General features: G+C 36.9%; 2 protein-coding genes across 2 annotated transcripts; one reads left to right on the top strand and one right to left on the bottom strand.

The window, feature by feature from the left end:
* Positions 1-917: 917 nt before the first annotated feature.
* LOC144700998 (Protein kinase superfamily protein) lies at positions 918-4,570 on the top strand. Its single transcript, XM_078572626.1, has 8 exons — positions 918-1,075; positions 1,236-1,318; positions 1,406-1,521; positions 2,284-2,494; positions 2,710-2,947; positions 3,478-3,628; positions 3,924-4,288; positions 4,429-4,570. The coding sequence occupies exons 2-8, from the start codon at positions 1,252-1,254 to the stop codon at positions 4,436-4,438; spliced, it is 1,158 nt and encodes a 385-aa protein (XP_078428752.1). The 5' UTR covers positions 918-1,075; positions 1,236-1,251; the 3' UTR covers positions 4,439-4,570.
* A 14,819-nt stretch (positions 4,571-19,389) lies between these two features.
* Positions 19,390-22,485, bottom strand: ARP7 (actin-related protein 7). Its single transcript, XM_078572625.1, has 7 exons — positions 22,307-22,485; positions 21,949-22,164; positions 21,596-21,737; positions 20,403-20,647; positions 20,142-20,325; positions 19,913-19,983; positions 19,390-19,836 (listed from the first exon to the last, which is right to left on the bottom strand). The coding sequence occupies exons 1-7, from the start codon at positions 22,382-22,384 to the stop codon at positions 19,684-19,686; spliced, it is 1,089 nt and encodes a 362-aa protein (XP_078428751.1). The 5' UTR covers positions 22,385-22,485; the 3' UTR covers positions 19,390-19,683.
* Positions 22,486-23,921: the final 1,436 nt, after the last annotated feature.

Below are 23,921 nucleotides of genomic sequence, written 5' to 3'. Positions count from 1 at the left end.
CTATTCGAATACTTTGATGTCCTTCACAAATATCCTTCAAATAGGAATATGTAGAACACATGCTTAAACACTTGTGATCATGGTTTTACGATCTCATCATAATTCACTGTCTGATCATATATTCATAGACTTAATTATAAGCATCACATGTGCAACATAATGACAACATAATGAGTAAATTATATTAATGAACATGGAACAAGATATAAAATGTGTGATTGGTTTGCCCGCCACATATATTTCCATCACATACCACATGATATTTGATTTTTATGAAGACAAGCTCAATACAACCCAAAACATAGAGCATGCAATTAGGAAGAACAAGAATTATCACAATCTAAAGCTATGTGATTTCTGTTCCAACACTAGCCTAACTCATTCTCAAAGGCCATGTTGCCTTTAATAACCTAATGACGTAAGCTTGGCAATTATTTGGTCCTCAACCAAGAAGGGTTCTTGGCTATCCTTATCAAGCACTAAATGTCCACATATAATTGGGGCTTGCCCTGCTGCTTTTAATGCAACACAATCTTCATAACTCTCTGAAGAAATGATGGAATGTTTTTAAACATGGCAAATAAAAATTCAGACACATGGCCACCCGTCATTGACCGGAGGGCAAAACAAAGTTCCTTAGAAAATAATTTCTAAAGAAGTGGTTTCTATTATACCGATCACTAAAAAAATCTGATTATTAAAAATTAAAACTTTTTTACACGTCATTGTCTCATTTTTATTACAAGAACTAAAAATTGATTGCATTTAGAAATCGATTGCACGTGCGTCGTTAGGTCAGAGCTGACGTGGCGCGGTTGTTTGACTAGTCACGGTCAACGATGTTAGTTGCAAGGACAAACGCGGGATATAAATACGAGCAGTGCCGTGTCGTGGCCTCGTTAATTTAATTTGTCTGTTCTTCGCTTGTTCGTAGATCTTGCGACGTTGCTTCGTCGTGTTAGATTCCGCGCTTATTGGATCGATCACTCGGTCTGGAAGAGAGTTGAAAGAAGACGGTGCGCTGATCGTCATCGTTGTTCAACCCGAAGGAATTACTGTTTTTTTCCCTCTATAGGTACTATCAATCTCGAATTTTTATGGTTTTTTGTTGATCTTTTCTGTCGGTGGTGGGGAATTGGGTGGAGGGATTTTTGGACTGAATTTTGGTTTTGCCCTCTTTGAAAAGAGTTCAAAGTTTTGATTTGTTTTTGTTTTTGGGGGATTGGATTCGGCAGGTGTGCTTCGTGTAGGATGGGATTTCTCCCGTTTATTTGCTGCGGCCATTGGGCTGCGGAGGATAAATCCGCCCGAGATGAAGGTGAATACCAGTTTTGATGTCGGCGGAGTTGATTCTACCCGGGGATTGGCGTTGGTGCGATGAATTTCTTTGTTTTTCGCGTGGCAGAGTTTTCTGAAGTGAAGAATGTGAGGAGATTCTCGCTTGCGGAGATCAAGCGAGCGACAGAAGACTTCAGCGCCAGGAACAAGATTGGGGAAGGAGGGTTTGGCCCCGTCTACCTGGTGAGATCCCTCGCTCTATCTTTATATCTAACTCTTCTCGCCCTCTCACTCTATCTATCCATCTCTATATCTCTAACATACTCTCTCTCTATTTATCTTTCTCTATCTTTATCTCAGCCACTCTCTCTCTATTTATTCTATCTCTCTCTGTATATCTTTCTATATATCTATCTCAGCCACTTTCTCTCTCTATGTATCTCCATCTCTCTCTTCCTATCTTTCTCTACCTCTATCTCACCCACTTTCTCTCTCTATGTATCTCTCTCTCTCTCTTTCTCTATCTCTATCTCAGCCACTCTCTCTTTGTCTATCTCTATCTTTCTTTTCCTATCTCTATCTCTATCTCTATCTCAGCCACTCTCTCTTTGTCTATCTCTATCTTTCTTTTCCTATCTCTATCTCAGTCACTCTCTCTTTGTCTATCTCTATCTTTCTTTTCCTATCTCTATCTCTATCTTAGACACTCTCTCTTTGTCTATCTACCTATCTCTCTCTTTATATATATATATATCTAACTCTCTCTTTCGCACACAGACAATCTCTCCCTCTCTCTCTCACACACACACACACACACACACACACACACACACACACACACACACACACAAATACACATACACAAACTCTCTCTCTCTCTCTCTCTCTCTCTCTTACTCTCTCTTTCAAGGCCTGGACTTGGGGGTTGAACTGGGGAAGAAAGAAGAAGAAAAAGAAAAAGAATAAATCTGCTTATCATAATATTACCCATGATTCAAATTTCAGGGAAAATTGAAAGATGGAAGGGAGGTGGCTGTGAAGGTGCTCTCGCCGGAGTCCTCACAAGGGTGGAGAGAATTCATGGCAGAGCTTGCGACGCTGGCCGGCATCCGCCATGAGAACCTTGTCCAGATCCTTGGCTTCTGCTCGGAGAAGGACCACCGGATCCTTGTCTACAACTATCTCCGGAATGGAAGCCTCGCCCAGACCCTGCTTGGTGAGTGAGGAAGGCCATAGCCACCCAACATTTGCATGTAGTGTATGCTTTTCCTTGCTCATTTCCCTCCAATGATAAAGTTTTTTTCTTTATCTGCTTGTTTTGTTTATCAATGAATCATGAGACAATAAATATCTTTTTTTTATTGTTTTGGCTAATTATGAGTTTCAGCTTTGTTATGTTCTTCGTCTGATGGTGGGAGAGTTGATTTGCAGGAGGGGGACACAGCATGCTGGAGTTTGATTGGAAAACAAGGGTGCGGATTGGGGTGGGTGTTGCCAGAGGGATCGCATTTCTGCATGAGGGGGTAAAGCCGAGAATTGTGCACAGGGACATCAAGGCCAGCAACATCCTCCTTGATGATGATCTCAACCCGAAGATCTCTGACTTTGGCCTTGCTAAGCTCCTCCCTTCCAACTCCTCCCATGTCAGTACCCGCGTCGCTGGTACCATGTGAGTTTCTCTATCTGCCTGCCTGACTATCTATATGTCTGCCTGTCTGTCTATCTATCTATTATCAATCAATCCATCTGTCTGTCTATCTAAATCCATATACCGATCTGGCTGTCTGTCCATCCATCTATCCATCCCTCCGTCCATCTATCCACATATCTCGCTGTTGGTCAATTCATCCATCCATCTATTCACATATATGGCCATCGGTCCATCCATCCATCTATCCACATATTTGGCTGTTGGTCCATCCATCCATCTATCAGCATATCTGGTTGTTGGTCCATCCATCCATCCATCTATTGCATATCTGGTTGTTGGTCCATCCATCCATCCATCTATCTGCATATCTGGCTGTTGATCCATCCATCCATCCATCTATCAGCATATCTGGCTGTTTTGGTCCATCCATCCATCCATCTATCAGCATATCTGGCTGTTGGTCCGTCCATCCATCCATCTATCCACATATCTGTCTGTTGGTCCATCCATCCATCACACACACACTCTCTGATCATGGATTTTGGCAGAGGATATCTGGCGCCGGAGTATGCAATCAGAGGGCAGCTGACCCGCAAAGCCGACGTCTATAGCTTTGGTGTCCTCCTCTTGGAAATCGTTGGTGGCAGGTGCAACAACAACACCCGCCTTCCTCACGGCGATCAATTCCTTCTCTCACGGGTCAGTCCTTATCTCTCTCTCTTTCACTCATTCACATGAAACTGGGGGAGACCCAGAAATCTACCTGGTGGTGATTCTCATTTTGCTTGCACCAGAATGATAATCTATCTGCCTCTCATACACCTACAGAGAGAGAATTGTGGGAAACAACTACATGTTGATGCTCATTTTGCAGGCACCAGAATGACCATCCATCTATCTTTATTTCTCTCTATGTTTCTTTCTGTCTACAAGGGAAAGACTTACAAAACTTCAGAAGCTCATTCTGCCTACTCTTGAATGATGATGATGACAGGCATGGGACATGTACGAGAAGGGGGAGCTTCTAGGAATGGTTGACTGCGAGCTAGAGGGGAAGGTGGACGAGAAAGAAGCAATTAAATTCCTGAAAGTGGCATTACTCTGCACTCAGGACAACCCGGGGTTGCGGCCTGCAATGCCAATCGTGGTAAAGATGCTTATGGGTGAGAGGTGTGTCGATGACGAGGAGATCACCCGGCCCGGCATCCTGTCCGAGTTCATGGACTTCAAGAAAAACAGCACCAACATGCACAAACACAGCAATTCCTCTGCTGGCACTCTCTCCTCCCCCATGTCTCATCCCTCCTCTGCCATGACTTGCTCTAACCCCTCTCTCACCTTCACCGCCATCATCGACAGGTAAGACTGAGAATTTCCTCTCTATCTCTATCTCCCTCCCCTCTTTCTCTCTCACACATCCTGCTCTCTCTCTCTCTCTCTAGCTCTCTCTCACACACACACAACAAGAGAGAGACCCTGAATTCTTTGAGTTCATGCAGGTGGTGCTAATGATTTACATCCCTCTCTCTCATTATAGTTCCATATCTCCTGCACCTTCTCCTCTCTGGACTCTGCGGCATCCGTGTACATATATAAGGATTTTAATGGTGTATGGAAGATTGCCGAATTTGATTTGTTAAACATGTGTTCAATGAGAAGAGAGAAGCAGTTATTGCATGGAGAAAAATCAAGAAAAATTACATCGTTACGATTCTTTATAGTGAAATAAAGGATTAAATATTTTCAGATGTGCTGTTTCTGGAGGAGATAGAGAAGGGAGAGAATAAGTTTGAGAGAGAGGGAAGAATACAATTTTCCATCAAGGCAGTCAAATATTATGAAATGTTGTCACTTGAGGTTGATTGGAGACCATGTCAGTTAGATAGAATCATCTGAGTGAGACCTTCATATCGAATTTACCAAGTATGGGATACAGTGTGAATAGCATATTAATAAAAAACATTGGTATCAGCCTCCATACTATTGATAAAGCAAGATTAGGTGCATAATATGTCACTTTCTTTTTATCTTGAACCAATATAAAATCAAATTTTCAAATTTACCTTGTGTAGAAAATTAGTAAGGTGTTCTCCTGAGGGACTGGGTATTCGATATATTTAATTTAGGAATTATAACTGATAATAAATAATAAAATCATAAGGGAATAATGGGAACATAAATGATATAACTGTAATTTTATAGGAACAAATAAAAAATTGTTAATGAGATAGTAATAAGTTATGAAGATGACAATGGCATACGAATGAACAAATACATTTTTTTAAAAAAATCATATTAATTTGGACCAGAATCCAAATCTGCAGTTCAGATAACTGTTATCAGCAGTTCAAATAACTGTGATCAGCAATCCATCATCTAATCAGCAATCTGACATTTGAAGATTCCACAGTACTTTCGAAAAAAAAAATTATTTTTATTTGAATGTCAAAGTTTTTGAATTTCCACTTTGGAAATATATCCATTCTTCTATGATTGGTAGAAGACTTCCATTTTACATACGTTATAGTATTAATTTTGGTTATCTGAAAGGTTTTTGATTAAACCTTGGAGTAAATTGATATTGATAATAGTTTTGTCATACTTCATCAACTTCTGATGAGTAGAGATTTTAGTTGACTCGTACGAAGTTTGCATATGACCTCTGAAGAGATCAAAGTATATTTGTGTATCTTTTAAGATTGATTAGGCCCGCACAAGTCGAGCAAATGAAAGCTTCATAGACAACATCCACAGCAAAGTGGAGCTTGAAGCATGATTTATGGCACAAAGAGAGGGCTTCAAAGAGTAAAGCTGTAAAATGAGGGTGCCTGTGCATTGCATAGTAATTCCGGAAATTGAGTGAAAAATTCAAGGAATATCAAATTCATTACCAAAAACAAATGATAGTAACTAATTCCCCCCTAGTGAACATCAAAGGATATTACTATCGTAAAATTAAAAAAGTGAGAATGTATGATATTAATTTTATGAAGATGTTAGGGAGAAGATGGGTGAGAAAAGAAGATAGTACAAAGATGAGTGATGAATTGAAATTTGGGGTAATAATTTTTCATTGTTATTTGAGTGGATAAATAAAAGTTTATGAACTTTTGCTCTTAAAAGAATTTGACTAGTCAGTAATGAGCAAGGTTCGTCTCCACAGGGAACGGGTATTAGGAATTTAATCGCTTTTATATGGTGATTAGGGAATGAGAAAACATATTTTATTAATTCAGAATATGGTGAAATGAGAAGGATGATAATTAAAGATAGATACATAGATATAAATGAATGGAATAAGTAACTTTGGCAAATAATGATGACAGATAAATTAGAACTGGATGAGTGATGTGTATAGATGAGAGAAACACAGAAGGGTATGGACGGATGTGAATACTAGATCTGGATGGATGCAGATGATGTCTAGAAGTAGAAAACAAACTAAGTTCCAGAAAACTCACTGTAGATTCTTATATTGTGCTGTGATTAAGGTGTGTTGGAACAACAAGAGAGCCCCTCCACTTCTGTTTCACTTTATAACTTCAGTCAACAAAGAACTTTATGGATCATGAAAACACTTTCTTTCACTTGGTCTCCTACAGTAGGACCAATTCCAAATGATTTTTACGTGACTGAGTCGATTGATCCAACCATATGGATGGATAGAGGAGGAACGAAAGAGCTACACTCAAAATTTCATCCTTAACTCCCAGATCATAAGATTTTCTCTCTCCATATTGTCCACATGGCACGAAAATTTGGGAAATCCATAAAAAAAATCATAAAATGCCTTAAATAGTTCCACAAAAATATTATAAATATATAATAAATTACTTAGTTATGATTTAAAAAAAATCTTCAAATTTAATATCAAAAATTTTCAAAAAATATTTTCCACCTTGGAAAATATTTTCTTCATGAAAAGGATATCCGTAAAATCCATAAAAAATCAGAATATCATTCTAAAAATATAGTCAATTATTTTAAGATTGATAATATACACAATCATTTTAGTTTAAATAAGCATAAAAAATTAGTTATATTAGTTTAGTTAGCATGTTATCAATGAGATGGACTTTGAGCCTGAGTTCGTACTGGTCAAGTTTGGGTCAGCAGGCAAGGGGATCTCCCAAGTTCTACTTGCACATAGAATTTTATCGGACTTTCCAACTATTTTTCTATTCTTTTACTTTGTAATGTTGATTCATCTTTGCTTCTAAAGGCGCGCCTAAATTTGTGCTGTCGTTTCCAAGGAATAGTCCAATGATCAACTCATGAATGCTGCCGGGTTGGACAAGCCAATAAATGGAATGCGTTTGATAAGTTTTTTGAGCAAGAATCACACGTTACTAAAGTCATGCGCTAATTCTGGGCTAGACATTGCTCTACATGATACTTGTTATGAGGTTGCACATTTCCATCATGTACTTTCTATGGGATCCATTTCAGAGGGACAGAAGATGGTTGGTGAAATATGTACTATTAAGAATAAATTAGATATTAATATTTTTGTAAGATGATGAGAACATAAGCTAAATTTATAATCAAAGTTAAGATGATAGTGAAAAATTATTTCTCATAAAATAAAACATAATGGCATAGTAACAATATAGGGAGGGAATATGGGAGGGATATACAAGATAACTGAGAGACATCAATATTTAAAAAATGATAGGTCGATATGTAAAAATTTGTAGAGAAGATGATGATGAAGTATAATAGTTTTATTAAAGTGAAAATATTTCAGGGCGAGGAGAAATCAGAAAATTATAAGGGAAGATAATAGAGCAGACAAAAAAGTAAAATGAATTAGGTGGTTAAAATGATGAAAGAAGAATGAGTGGATAAGGTAGATGAATGTGTTTAAATAGAGTACATGAACTTTGTGTTTAGCTTATGTAAGCCGAATAGGATTAGAATAATCATGCAACAAAAATCAGTTATTTATATGGTTTCCTTATTTGTGTACTATCCCACCGCAAAGTTTAGTTATCTAATATATTTAATGTGGAGTAAGAGCAGTAGAGAATGTCTTGTCAGACCTTCTCTTAAGAGTGTTCATCAAACTAATAAAGATGGTGATACCACTGATTTAATTGTCCCAATCTATATATGTATCCATGCTCTGAAATTTTCAATGATTATAAGTATACACTTAATTATATAATTGTGATCAATACTGGAAAATTAAACAAAAATAGAGAGAACTATGCATACCTAAAAGTATATGTTGCTCCCGTGGTTTATCTTTTTACATCAGAAAAATGTAGAGATAAATTGAGTGGTTTGGTGGGATGTCGTATCTTATTTGGACTGAAAGATCTCAAACCTGCAGCTTTCGCCTGGACAGGGAAATGTTCTGACCAATTCATGAAAATTCCAGTAGGCTGGATACTACAGTAAGTCGGTTATTAGGGTTTCCTATGAACACTCTAGATTCTATATCACAGCATAGTCACAAATGCTACTGGGATATGTTACTGAGTAGATCTATCCTATACTACGTAAAGTCATTCCTATACTGAGAACAAGAACAAAACAAGTTAAATAATGATCCTCTTAATTTCTATAATATGCATTATGATTTTTTTTCAAAGTATATTATGAATCATTTGAATGATAAAAATGAATAATAATTATAATTTTATATATTTACATATGTTATTTAAGGTATGTCTAAGAAAATGTTATGGCATACTCAAATTGCATTGGAGAGGTAAACTTTTGCACCGATGTAGGAGAAATTATGATTATGATTATGGGAATTTCATTCAGACTACCAATCTAGGTGATATTTCAAAATGAGTTTTCAAAGGTTACAAGAGTCAATTATAGATGCAAAGTTTGGATGGATACAAACTAGCTCTAAAATTTTCAGCTCGAAAGTCCTGGGTCATCAAATATTGCTTTGTGAGCCTTTGATTTGTTCTTACCACTCATAAATTAACAAGTCAGCTCACAAGTTTATCAGCGCAATCCTCAAATTACAATGAATTCATCATATTTTTTCAGATTTAATAATTGATCTGACCCCTTCTCAAATTTCTCCAAATATATCCACATTTTGTATTGTTCATCATTCCCAGTTTAACACATTTCAACATCTTTTTGGCATGGGAAGCTGCATTAATATGGTTTAACTCATGAAACTTTTTGAACTAGACTGATAGTTAGGCCTCGAGGGTCACACGCAAATGATTTTTTGAACATTAGAAGATATACTTAAGTTTTGAGGGTTTTTATGAAAAATACCAAGTTAGTATAAATAGGGGAAGGCCCTGAACGAAATTTATCCAGGCCAGAATTGTTCAGGGGCCTTCCCCTTCTTCTTCCTTCTCCCCATGACTCCTCTCCATTGTTCATGAGTAGAAGGATGTTGGATCCTCTTATGTGTTCTCAAGACAAAATAGTAACATTTTGATGTACTTTTATTTATGATGAATTCACTCAAGTTGGTTTTTTATGTCTTCATTTCAAAATAAAAAAGTTGAATTGTTTCATTAATAGTTGTCTCTAATAAACATTAGGTATGTTATTCCTTCTTAATGCTTTCATGGATCCATGAGACTTATTCTCACAATTCATTGTATATTATAACACTATTTTTAGAATATGTAATTTATAACACGGTGACTTAGTCAAGTTATATCACTTAGTTACTAACGCATTTTCATCATGATAAGCAATGATGATAGGGGAAGTGATCCCACAATAAAATAATATAAAATAAAAACCAAATATAAGAAGTAATCCTGCTTTATTATAAATGGGTATTGGATACCCTTCGTTACTCCTTAGACATCACAATAATATTATTATATACTCCTTTGTATGTTGAATGCAATCAATTTTCTTACACCTTAAATCTTTGATTATTTCATACCAATCATAAAATCATATCTTAAATTTAGATATCAAAAATTTCAAAATATGAATTTATATAAATTTCAACATTAACATTGCTATCTAACAATTATTATTATAATTCAAAATTTGAGTATTTTATAGATTTATTAAAATAGAATATGTAATCGGAATGAAATTACTAATTCAATTTCTACCACCATCCACTCTATTCATTCTAATCATGATTTACTGTAGTGATTTGGTAAGTGGTCCCAAAATAGAACAGACGTCTCCTGCAAGATTCATTCAAAATGTCAAGTAATGGAAGTCAGCATGCTTTATTGGAGAGGATGTTGGGTCCTCAGTATTCTACAGGAAGAATACTAGTTTTTTTGTAGTCCTAATTATGTTTCCTGCACCCAAATTATTTTAACCTGAATTAATTTTTACATCATTTCCATACCAAAATTATCGATTCATATATTAAGAGTAGATATGGAAATTTTGAATGCAATATTTTCTGTGTTTTCATGGTTTATTTAAAGTTATAATCAGTAAAATTTTATTATTTTAGAGCTTTCAAATATTAGCTACGTAATTTTAGTCACAGTGACTAATTACATTTGCACGACCCCTCCATTCTATGCAGTTCCATCACAATCCATAGAAATGATAAGTGGAAATGGCTTATAATATAGTATAAAAGACAAAAACTTCTCCTCAAATATCTATCATTGGTAATGTCAAGTACTAAAAGTAGTGGGGGTTTATTATGGAGGGATTTTTGTCCCCTTCAATAGTTTCAACGCAGCACAATAATTTTTTGATGTGCTTCTGTTTTTATTTAATTAACTCAATTTTATGACACCAAAATTATGAAAAACTATGTTTTGAGTTTAATTTTTTACTTTATGTTCACATGGATATGCAAAACATATAACCACATGTGATTTTCTTAGTATTCTATTCTTTATATACTTGAAAAAATTAATTTTAGACACAATGAAAAAGTCCATTTGCATGACCCAACTGACCCCATTCACCCTCATATTGAGAGTGGAAAATGATTGGCGAAGTAGTCTCAAAAGAAAATATAAAATTAAATAAACTGGCCCCTAAGAGCTAGCATTTGGAATGCAAATAAGTAGAAGCACTCTTTATGGTATATTATACTGACCATGAAATGAGCTATTAAACATTTGAAATTTCTATTCTCCATATCATAGGCATTTTGGTAAATGATCAAAAGTTTACACACCTCAGCAATAGATAATGCACCAATTGAACTATGGAAAAAGTGCCAAAAATGCAGACTCACTTTTAATAAAGTGGATCAGACAGTAGGAAAAAAAGAACATGTGAGTACCACAGAGGTGCGAGAAAAACCCAGGGTGGATATGCACCCAAGAGGATGATGGCACACTTGTTGCACATTGATGAAGTGACTGCTGGTGTAGAGCAAAAGTGGGGTATTGATAATAAAAAATAACATGCTAATTTTCAAAGTAATTTCATGCACTTAATATGTTTATTCTCCTTGAAATTATCATAAATCCATATTATTAGATTTTAAAATGATTTAATTCACTTTTATAATGAATTTTGAATATTTATTTATTTTATCATGTTTTAACATAATTTTCTGACATCAATTTAATGAATAAAATACTTTCACAAGTCAGAAAATATCTATTTAGATATATTTAAATATTTAAAGGGGTTTATTATATTTTTATGGATTTTCTAGTATTTTTAAGGAATTTTATGAATTTGAATTCATTAAAAATTTTATAATTCAAAAAATATATTTTGAACTAATTTAAATATTTTTAATAAATTAATTGACTTTTCCACTCCTAGAAGTTTGGGCCAAGATGGCAATCCACCATACAATTAGGAGGAGAGAAAAATATGATGGCTTAGATTGCTTCAAAATGAAGTGATTATGTCTAATGATCCAGAAGGAGTTAGGGGCTCAAATTTTGAGGATAGTTCCACATTTCCCTCCTCTATCCATCCACCATCTTGGATTCATAAATAGAAACCCCCATCATTGTAAAAAATACCCTTGGATTTTGTTCCTAATTATGCTTAGCGAAGTGATTTGCTTATTCGAACATTTGTTTGGGTCCCTTCTCTTACTCTAAGAGTGAAGGATTGAAGGAGAGACATTCAGATCAAGACACGTGAATAAAAATCACCACTCAGCCGGTTGGACATGTGACAACAAGGTTTGTGTAATCTTCATCTTTTTCTGACTTACATCTTTGCTCTTTTTCTGAACTTATCATCACCGATCACCTAGGCTTCCACTCGCACGCACACCACCTTCAACTCCAACACTTGTTGGGGTGTATCTAACTACATCTCCGTTGCACCAGTGACGGTAAAATTGTCATCACTCACCCCCACTCCGACGCTCATTGGCGCGTATCCGCTATCATCTCTATTGCAATCAGTAGATTATCTCTTTCATCCATTCCACTCCACTCATATCCATCTCCGTCTACCTTCACCTGACACTACCAAAGTGTCATGGCACACCCCAACAAGGTTGTGACAGGAAATTGAGAGAGAAGAGAAGGAAACAAATGAGAAGACTTGCATTCAACGAAATGAAGAACTGAAAGAACAAGATACATGATCCATTTGGAGTCTATTCTCCCCCTCTTTATATGAGGAGGAAGGCGAGCCTGAAGTGGATCATGGGTGATGAAATAACCATCGTCAAAGTATGGGCCTGGGCTGATTCCTACCCCACGCCAAGTCATGGGCTGTTCTAGTCTCCGAAGATCTGTAGACGAAATAGGTCCTCGTGGTGTGTTGCGAGTGGTTGAATGATGGTTGGGGTTAAAGGGCTAACATTCTCCCCCACCTGATAAAGTCAGCATCCTCATTGATGATCAAAGAAGCTTGAACTCCTCCAGCTATCATTCAAACTTCTAGAGATTCTTCTCATCTGGCCCACTGGACTAAATACTCTCTCTAGTTTTGGCTGTGGTAGCATCCGCCTCCTCGGATATCACGTCGGTCAAGAATCTTCTCAATATTCTCTAGCATCCTTGGAGGATAGAATACGTTGTTCCTCTTGCCTCCCGATGATATGGCTTCAGTAGGGAAACATGGAATACTGGGTGTATAGCCAGTCGCGGTGAAAGTTCAAGACGATACGCTACGCTTTCGACTCACTCTAGAATTTTGAAGGGTGCATCAAAGTGTGGGAGGAGACATGATGTCGAGTAATCTTTCCCATGGTTTTGTGCTGCGCTGAGAAAATTCATATAAGGAACTCCTCTCCCACTTGAAAGGATACCTCCCATCAATGAATGTACGTGCTTCTTTCATGCGTTGCCTCGCTTTTTCTAGATTGTCGCTTGCAGTTTTGAGTAAATCTAACCCTGTCTGCTATAGTGTGATCGACCACCGGGCACTTCGACTCATTGGAATTGAACAACAGACAGATAGATTAATTCGGATGTCGGCCGATTAACAACTCAAAGGGGAAGACACCAGTGGAGGAGGACCGCCGGAGGATGTGAACAAACTATACTATTTCCACTAAGTTCGACCACTCTCGCTGGCTAGTGCTCACCTAATGATGGAGGAAGTCTTCTAAAATGGCATTGATCCGTTCCGTCTGACCATCCGATTGAGGGTGGAAATAGTCCGGTGAAGCAGATATCTCGGTCCAAGATAAGGGATTTGGGTAAACCCCAAAGCTTGATGATGTGCTGGAAGAAAGCGTCGCCAACCTCCTCTAATAAGGATGGATTTCCGATTGGGATGAACGTGGCGTATTTGGAGAAGCAGTCTACAAGGACCAAGATGGAGTGGAATCCTTGGACTTTCAGCAAGTCGGTGATGAAGTCTAAGGAGATGGAGTCCCATGAGTGAAGTGGGAGCTACAGAGGTTCCAAAGTGCCACCAATCTTCCCCCCCTCCATTTTGTTGACTTGGCAGGTATGGCCTGTTTTTACGAATAATTCGACATCTACGCTCATTTTGTCCCACATGAATTGTTGTTGGAGCAAGGCTAATGTGCGTTCCCGGCCAGCGTGATCTTCCCAAGGCATATCCTGGCACTCTTTGAGGATTTGCCGATAAAGTCCGCCTGAACGAGGAATATAAAGCTGTCATCCTCAACCGTAAATCCACCCATCTTCGGGCCAATGCTTCTTAGATTTCCCTGCTTTGATCTGAACGATGGAAGTTATCACTTCTTTTTGGGCAATCTGAGCTCCAGTGAGGACCTCCATAGTTAAAGCAGCCTCCTTTTGAATTGGAGGTGCCTACGGAAGACGAGAGTGGTCCTCTTCCCGCCGACGGGGGTGTGGATGATGCCGATCCTCATATTTTTCCCCCGCCGCCACATCCTTTGCTTCTAGAAGAGGCTTCATGATCATTTTAACTCCGACGGATGTTGGTCAGTGATTCAGCTATAACAATAGCAGAGGAGAGATCCTCTACGTCATGATGTTGAATTTCCAGTTTTGCCCCCCATTGATGGTTTTTCTGAAAGAAGAACAACTGGTTGGAGGCGCTCATATCTTCTATGTTGAGGAGGATGGATGTGAAGGCTGTCACCTAATCTCTGGGTGACCATGTTTGCAGCAGCTTGTGCAGGCCTTTCCATGCTGAGTAATGGCTGTTCACTGGTCAGAATTGCGTCATCAACTCGTCCTGGAACTCTTTTGAGGAACTAATGGGGTCCATGGCTGGATCTCTTAACTGTCTTCGCCACTATAACTTTACATCTCCATCAATAAACATAGATGCCAAACAAACGTGATCATCTTCCAGAGTTCGACTGGTCTCAAATATTGGGTCAAGTCCCAAATGAAATTCTCCAAGACATGCTTATCTCTTTGACCCCCAAAGGGTCACTGCTCGACTATCCTTGTGGCTCCACTCCTAGATGTTTCGAGCTATCTGCTAAAGACATCCTGACAAGGCTCACACCTGCCGTCAGCAAGTCAATCCTCTGGCACACCTCCACCAGATCGTCCCAGTTAAAACTGGGTTTGTGGTCCCCGTAAGTCTGTTTCACATTTCATGCATGTCATCAGAATTGGACATCAGTTCCTGGAGTTTCCTCTCCAGCTCATCGAGATATCTCTCCGTGGACTCTAGAGAAGCCTCTATCATCTGCTTCGCAGCTTTCAACAACTTCGTTTCCTGGCATCGGGGGAATCTCTCTCCCCTCTTGATTGGAAACCTGGCTCTAATACCACAATGTCACAGCCCAACAACGTTGTGACTGTAAATCTAGAGAGAAGAGAAGGCAACAAACAAGAAGACTTGCATTCAATGAAAGGAAGAACCAAAATAAAAAGATAGATGATCCCTTCGGAGTTTGTTATCCCCCCCTTTTATATAAGGAGGAAGTCGAGCCTGAAGCGGATTGTGGTCGACGGAATAACCCTCGCTGAAGTATGGGCGTGGGTTGATTCCTACCCCACTCAAGGTTGTGGGCCATTCTGGTTGAGTAATAGTTGGGGGCGGAGGGCTGACATGTCTGCTTAGGTATTTTATAATTAGCATTAATTAGTACTCTTTGCTATAAAGTCATAGTAAAATTCTCAAAATTATTCTATAAAATCTGAAAAAATTAGGTTAAATTGGATTAACATTTTCAGAACTTGCTAAATTATTTTTAATTTTCTTTTCACTGGTTTGTTTTATTTAAATTATATTTTCCCTTAAATAAATATCAAAATTATAGAAAATAGAAATCAAGGATAAAAATTCACAAATTCAATACTTGTAAGGAAATTATAAATATTGTTATATAAACTAGAAGCCTTATATGATGTATTTAACCCTAATTTCTGGTTAATCAGGTATACACATTGTATCAGTTTTCAGACTTGTGGTGGTGTGGGAGCTGAAGGAATCGACAAAATAACAGCAATGGAGGTGAACAACATTATTGATGAAAACAATACCCTCAGGATTCTTCAAGAACTTGAATGATGAGATAATGATACTTTTTGGTATTTTATTAACATGATGAGGAGATAAAAATATCAAGAAAGCTTCCTGGTGTCTGAATATTTTTCTCAGACAAGGTGTTTTATGAAGGAAAATATTAACTTAGTATTCACAAATTAACACATTATAAATTAAACCCCAACCAGCTGCAATAATTCGGACCCAAGAAGAAGCTTTGTCCTTGTCCCCAGACTTGGCTTCGGAAAATTCCAGTACTAAGAGAGAGAGAGAGATAGAGAGAGAGATAGAGAGAGAGAGAAAAGATGTTTTCTATACATAGGGCATGCTTAGTAGATCACCCTCCTCTCTTTCCCAAAAGCATTCACAGTAAATTCATTTATTTTCCCATTGGTTGAGAGATACATATTTGAATTTCATGGTATACCTCTAGGGGAAAGTTGATGGATTTTTTTGGTGAGTTGCAACATCCCTCTAGATTTCTACCTAAATTATTTTTTTCTTTGTCCCTCTTGACTCAACACACTCCTTTAAGCTCCTCATTCAAGCCGAATGTCCCTTCAAAATTTTCCCATAATCATGAGATTATATCCATGTAATTCCTACACACACTGCTCTCAATATTCTTCAATAATAAACCATATTTTTTCTATGAAATCAAGCATCGCTATTCATGCAACCAGAGAAAATTTATCCTATGTCAATTAACATTATTAAGATGCTTGAATATTTTTTGAATGAAATAACATGGTGTATAATGTGATTTCATATTGATCATGAGTTTTTCATGAAATACTAATTTTACATAAAACTTATCAATGAGAAAACAGTTCCAATATTCATAAAAAATAGTGTTGGTAAGATGGTTTTATCATCATTCCAATATTCATAAATTAATATAATTATCACGTTAGCAACTATTTGATCAATGACTACTTTAAAGTTATCATTAATTTATAATTACTCTTCTCTAATGAACATTTTTTATGACAACTAAGAAAAGTGAAATTTGACATAAAAAATTAGGATTCCTAACATGGAGAATGAAGGATGAAAATTCTGTAAATAACATGATATTTAATTATAAGCTCATTTTTCCAAGGCAGAACCAAAAAATAACAAATTCTTTTGTAAAAAACCGTTGTATATGAACACTTAAGCCAAATTATTAGGAATCCTGACCAATTATTATGTGCGATAAAACATAAGAAAATCATTTGCCAATAGGGCTATTTAACATTGATTCAAAGAAAATAAAGGCCAAGTGAAGCTATGTTCCCGGAGACCTCCAAAGTCTTCCACAGATTATATCTTTCAAGGAAAAAATATCCTCTGTATTGTCCCTAAAAGCTTTCTCCTGGTTGGGACCATACCTTTCTAGGAAATACTAAATATTTTGATGTACATTTATATTCATCCATGCACCACAATGATGATTCCTAATCTATGAAATTTTCAATTAATTCACTTAACCATTAAGGTTAATTTTTGACATTCATTTCTTGAATATTTTCACATGTTCAAGTCAAGATGATGTTTCACAAATACTTTCAAAAGTACTTATTCAGTTATTTAACAAGTAACTTCAGCAGAAATATTTATCTAACATTTTTTACGATGATGTATTCCTGGATTCAGATATTGGATATTAAACATAGGTAGAATATAAATTACATCTCTGTTCAAATATACCTATCTTTCTTTTGTGCTGATCTTCTTATAATTCCTTCTCCTTTACATACTTCCATGGTGGCAGCGTCTCTAACATTATGATTTTCAGAAGGAAATCTTGTTGCCTTGTAACTCCATGAAAACTGTATTAAAAAGTATAATTTTATATTTTATGGATTCATGTTTCAATTTCTAAAATTCATTTTTTTAATTCAAACTCAAATCAGTCTTTAGGATTTTTTCTGTATTGCTTGTTGCAATGTGATTTCCACGAGGAAAGAGAACAAGAAAGAAATAAAAGGGTTTACTGATATTTATTTGGAATTTAAAAATGGAAGTCATTTTGGAAATATTAGACAGATAGGAATGGGTAAAGTGCATTAAATGTCAGGGATTAATTAGGGCAGAGTTACCCCTTTAATATTGGACTTTCATAATCATGAGTTTGCCATTCATTTCAAAAGCCTTATCAGATAGAGTCAATACTAATGGTTTATCCATGAATTGACTTTGAGAAAACCTATGAACAGTTCTAGTATATTTATGACATTATTTTCTTCAAAATATGTAAATAAAGAAAATAAATATATTGTCCTGTAGTAAGCTCTAAAAATAATAAATTAATTTGGGTAACGGGAATAACAGCACATTGACTATCACAAGACAGTGGCTAAATGATTTCTGATTGGTATAAATTTACGACTAATGACAGGGTGTGTTTCTCTACATGGCATAAAACTCTGAAGTCTTAACACATTGATTTGATTTTGTTTCCTGATGGGCCAAAGTCAGCTATCTTTGTATGCATTAATATAGACATTTGTAACTTCATCCAGTGCATTTGTAAGTTGCATAAATCAATCTGTAGGAAGTTGTGCAAACTTTATGACATGAATGAGCATGTATTGTTTGACGTGGAGTAAATGACTTTGAATATTCATCAAAGTACTCAGCCATTTTTACTGAAAATCATGAAGCCTTAATATTCACTATCAGATATCTAAGTTTGGCTATTATACAATGCAGTTGTATGTCAACAATAAAACCATTTACTTGTTTAATTGTCCATATATCAATGTTGTTACATAATACAGCATTATCAATGTTCTTATGTAATACATTATTTTAAAGGAGAATATTTATCATATCTTTTTTTCTTAGGACTTTAAAATTTTAACACAATAAAAAAAATTGGGAGAAAGCTATCATTATTTTATTTTATTAAAATATGATTCAAAATTAATTATAGATAAACATGAAGTTTCAAATGTATGGGCGAAAGGAACACCACAAATATTAGTGAATGCATGTGTGCAGAGTTTAACGAGCTACTGGACCTCTGAATGGCCATAGCTTCTTTTAAATGTGAGACATATGTTGATGGGATCAACACCTTATTGCCGGGAGATGTCAGCTTATGTCATGACACATTCTTTAATAGTCTAATCCCTTATGGGGAAAAAACGTGGCATGCATGAAATTCAGCTCCATTTAATGGATGATGTGTGTTTCAATAAAAGCAATAACTTCTCCATGGGTTCTATGGTCTTGAGCTAGGAGATAGAAAATCATGCTTATGTTAGAATTTAGATAGAATGATCACAAGGCAGGGCCTACTTCAAGAGCACCTAAGAGATGGAAAGATATAACCCCACCGGACCTGAAAATAGAGCAAAAATCTGTACTCTCAGGCAAATAGGATAGTCTCAACCTTTCTTTTATACTGGTTTTCCAAGGTGGTTTTGGTTCTCAAGGATTTAACTGAGTATGAGGAATATTCTAGGTCAAACCCAGCTACTCTCTTTATCTCTCAAATCTCACAAAATTACATAGATTACACTATAAATTTCGTTCAAGTTTCACTTTATGAACCAGTCATGATCAAGACCAAAACCTACCTTGACACATAAGATTTATAAATTATTAAATTCAATCAAATTACTTGACAAAGTCCCGCAAGTCAAATCACCTCATTGGGTAGGGTGCACTCATGGTAATTGCAAACGGCTGTCTGGTTGACTTTTAAGGCCTCCAACTTACATGCACCGCCGCCACAGCATTGAAACAGGGGAAAAGATCTTACAGAATCCACCACACCCTGGCCCCCTTACTCCCTGCCTTTGTTGATGATGACTCCGATATGCAATATAAGATATCACATCATCATGATCATTATTATTGTCAAAATGATCATCACTATATCCATCATCATCATCATCATCTTTCTGATTCACAAATTACCATTACTAGAGCATACCCATGTGAATCAAAACAGAAAAAGCTTGACCTTAGAAACACTTGCGATGGACAATGGCAGGGCCAGTCTCATCGTACTCGCCCTTAGTGATGTGTTGGTTCTGGGGGAAGACCACCTTGGCCAGAATGGCACCTCCCATCCACGCCGAGTTCTTTGTCAAATTCTCCGGCATGTACTCTGGTGGCTGTGCAAACCCAACTCATGATCAACATCCCAATCAACTTGTCAAAGTTAAACTCCACAATCAGATTTACCCTCACCTTTACCAGGCAAGGCCGTGGGATTGATGGAGAGCAGAGAATGGATTCTTTCTGGAACCGTTCTTCAAATCCTGAAGCAGGAAATTGGATTTGCATCACCTTGATGAGTTGAAAACAAAAAATATATTCTCTACGCATGCAAGAAACTCTTAATGAAAAGGAAATAATCTCTTTCTACTCATTTCAATGTCTTTCTCCTTCTATCTATAGAGCAGATGTGGACAAACACCTGTAATTGATGGGGTGCCACCGCAGAGGACGATGTTGTCAAGGAGCTGCCTGTGATTTTCAGAGGAGACAGTGGAGATGCTGCCGATCATCTGATCTACAATGCCGTATTCCTCAAGCCCAAGAATACGAGGCCGAAACAAGGCCTCACCAACAAGCAATCTTTCTCTCTGGATTGTAATCACCTGAGAAATGTACCATATTTTCATGATCTACTCAAAAAAACAAGAGAGAATTTTGAAAGAGAAAACCAAGTAGGCACCTGACCGTCCGGGAGAGTGTGTCTTTCTGCCTGAGAAGATTTCTGTGCTTCATCATAAGCAACGGAATCCTCCGCGCAGATTGCATACTGTTCTTTTATTTTCTCAACCTCAGCTATGTTGATCTTGACCAAGGGGTTTGATTTCTGGAGTTCTTGGGCTAGTAACTTGGTCAAATCAAGGCCTCCAATCTCAAATCTTTTCGAGGCAATGTGCTGGACAGCACCTTCAAGGACGGGGGCAATATCTGTTCATATCCCAATAACTAAAGTAATCAGTATTCCGGATCATGTGTCTAGCATATGTAAAACATGATGAAATGCTACGAGAGAATCTTATAGGTACATAAATAGTAAAAAAATATTTAACGAAATGAGAGAGGGAGAGATTAGAAGAGGATAAGCAAGGCAGCTGAAGGGACTGCGCTGCTCTGAGAGTCAGGCAGACAATGAACAGATAAAAGCCAGACAAAAGAATCATTAAGGTTCCTTATCCCTTTTATAAGAATTGGAACCCTTCAGGGGAAAAATTACATAAAAGACCCTACTTCTAATTGTGAGAAGTGTCAGAAGAGAAATCCAAAGCAGTTCGCAAGCCTTTCTATTGGGGAATGTATGAAATGGACAAAAGAGATAAGGAGAACCAAATGCCATCTTAACCTGGGGCCACTCAATAAACCATCAACTACTACAAAATCCACCCAGCTTCAAATCACATACTTCGATAATCAAATTTTTTGATACGCTTCCAAAATAGAATCATGAGCACACGAAGACAGAAAAGAAGCATTTACGCGAACATCCATGTATTTCAATATCGGATTAAATAAATCAAAGACGAAGCAGAGCACTACGTGTAAGATTACAAGACAAAAACGGGCGATAAATGGTTCAAAATTTTGAAACTCGTGCAGATGAAAAACGTTCAATAGGAGGGTCATTAAGAGGAAAGAGTTGTTTGTGAAGAAATCAGCATCTGATCAAAAGACCATTTTAAACACAGTAAGGAATGTATACATCCATAAATGTTGAAATCGTGAAACTTTTCATACCCTGGCATTAGGGTTTTACAGAGAAACCCATTATTAATGCGAACATTCATACTCTTTGCACATTTAAAATATCAGTTTATGTAATTTGAGAAAAACACGATACTCAAATCTCAACAATAATCTTTTAAAAGTCTAACCGGCTACCTATTTTCCCGTGACCTACATCAACAGTACACCCTGAGATGCGTCCAACTGCGTACAGAGATAAAACCACCTGCTCCGAGGCATAGAAACCCGACACATTGAAATTTTCGAACATCAATTGCACCAACTGCTCCCTTAATGCCTGAAATTACGACGAAAAATAATAATAAATATGCCTCAAGCCAAGCATGTGAGAGAATAAACTATCAATTCTGAGGGCTAAAATTAAAGGACAGATTAATATCCCCAGATGGAAAAAATATTTAGGCAGTAGAAAAATATAGCGATGAAGGAGAGGAAAAATGTGCATTCACCGCACAAAAAAATGAAGGAAAAATAGGTATTCACTTGACCTTGGGAGTACAGAGTGGTTCTGTGAATAGAATCTGCCCTTCATTCCCCTCTTCCCACCCCAATGCAGTGTACAAGACGTGATTAAGCAAGTCTTCCATGGCATCCCAATCCCTTATGAAACCTCTTGAGACAGGATCGATTGTAGCCTCCTGAAACAAAGAATCGCCCCCCATTTCGCCAACCTCCTGAATTCTTTTCATTTTCGACGGAATTATCTGGAAAAAACAATGAAGATGAATAACAATGGGTAGTAAAAAAAATTGAAATTTAGCTTTCGGGTTGCTCAAACTCGCTGAAAAAATTTGCCTGTTCACCCCACAACCAGATTAAGAGAGAATACTAAAACGAGGTACGCACCAGCGCGGGATCTTGATCTGGAATGGCAAACCCAGATTTCAGGAGTTTTGATCCGGCGTCCACAACCACCGCTTCCATGGTGGAGATTGACTGAGAAAATCGGATCTTCTCGCGAGGAGACGATCCGCTATTCTTCCTAGAACCCTTCTTCAACCTGGGTTTTCTTTGATCTTTCAAAAAAAAACTGGCTTTTCATTGTTGGTAAATAGTGACTGGGCTAGTTTTTTTTGTCTGACCCCAGTCACAGCCCATTGGGCTCAAGAACAGGCCCGGTTGTAGTCTCTGTCTAGGAGGTTAAATGCCATAATAAATTCAAATTATTCTGGAAATTTTATAGTGCAGGTTTCAGATGACCTGAGAATCATCAAATTTTATATCCTGGAATTGGCAGTCTCATCAGAAATCTCAACCTAGTCATTGTGTTCCATATGTCTAGTATTTTTTTAGGGTAGATGAGATTTGGAATGTGTCATCCAATCAGGGATGGTCTTGACCCAAGTTAGTTTTTACTATGCAACTCCTTTCCCCTTTTCCCACTGCTGGTTGTGGAATGTTAATCGCACTGCCGAGGACCTGAAAATTGTATTCACATCCTTTGATCTATGTATAGATCATTCTGGAATTCACCAATTGTAATAGCATATTTCAAATAAAAAATGTAAACAAATTTTTATTAAAAATATACATATTTTTATTAAAAATAAAAATATGTATATGATTTGATAAAATTAGAGATCATGGGAGTTAATTTCACATTCCACATTTCAATAAGAATACGTTAATATAAGTCGTATTCAATATTGTGCTATCTTGTGTTTAAAATTAAGTCCAAGGATATATGCAATGAGGAGTGAGTTGTGATGTGATAAAAAAATAGTGATTATTTATACTTACTCGTATATCCTAAATACTTGTACTCATAGGATATTGATGGAATAAAAAATGTGTAGGAGATAAAATGAAGGGATAGGGTTTGATCTTTAGAGAGAGAGTTCGCTTAATTAATCATTGTAACTCCATTGAGGGTAATGTACTTGGATGTTAATATCTCCAGCTTTGGGGGATTTTTTGTCGTTGATTCTCTCCTCCTTAGTCTCACATCCTTGATTTTATTTATCATAGTAGATGTTTTGGAGATAAAGGAGATGATAATTATTGTAGTTAATAAATATTAATTTTTATACTTGAAATTTAAGTTAAAAATATTTAAATATACATTGGCGAGCAGTACGTGGCATTCTAGGAGCACTCATGATTAAATGGCATGCACAAGATCTGCAATTGACAGATGTGGGACTCAAAAGTAGTAAGTGTCCGATCTGTGGGCATGGCCAACAAATCAACAAGTGATGAGTTGAAGGTTTGGGTGCAGGTATTGTAGGCTACAAACATGGAGGGGGAAAATGAGGTATATTTTTTTTAATTGTGGGGCACACCTCTTGATACCTAAATTGGGTTCTAGAGAGAAGAAATGGCTAGGGAAGAGAGAGAAAGTGGTAGAAATAGAATAATAGAGAGAGATATATGAAATAATATCAAATAAGTAAAGATGATGGAGATGGATTAGATCTAAGTTTCTATGATGGTGTGGCTCATTTTGTGAGCATTCATCATC

This window comes from Wolffia australiana, chromosome 3, assembly GCF_029677425.1.
Source record: "Wolffia australiana isolate 7733 chromosome 3, ASM2967742v1".
Lineage (NCBI taxonomy): Eukaryota > Viridiplantae > Streptophyta > Magnoliopsida > Alismatales > Araceae > Wolffia > Wolffia australiana.
This window is presented reverse-complemented; position numbering and strand designations above follow the sequence as displayed.

Coding starts and splice junctions, on each gene's coding strand:
- LOC144700998 (XM_078572626.1), top strand. CDS start 1,252: ATGGGATTTCTCCCGTTTATTTGCTGCGGCCATTGGGCTGCGGAGGAT. Junction 2,495..2,709: donor CCTCGCCCAGACCCTGCTTG/GTGAGTGAGGAA, acceptor GTTGATTTGCAG/GAGGGGGACACAGCATGCTG. Junction 2,948..3,477: donor ACCCGCGTCGCTGGTACCAT/GTGAGTTTCTCT, acceptor GGATTTTGGCAG/AGGATATCTGGCGCCGGAGT.
- ARP7 (XM_078572625.1), bottom strand. CDS start 22,384: ATGGAAGCGGTGGTTGTGGACGCCGGATCAAAACTCCTGAAATCTGGG. Junction 21,738..21,948: donor AACCACTCTGTACTCCCAAG/GTCAAGTGAATA, acceptor TCGTAATTTCAG/GCATTAAGGGAGCAGTTGGT. Junction 20,326..20,402: donor ACACTCTCCCGGACGGTCAG/GTGCCTACTTGG, acceptor TACATTTCTCAG/GTGATTACAATCCAGAGAGA.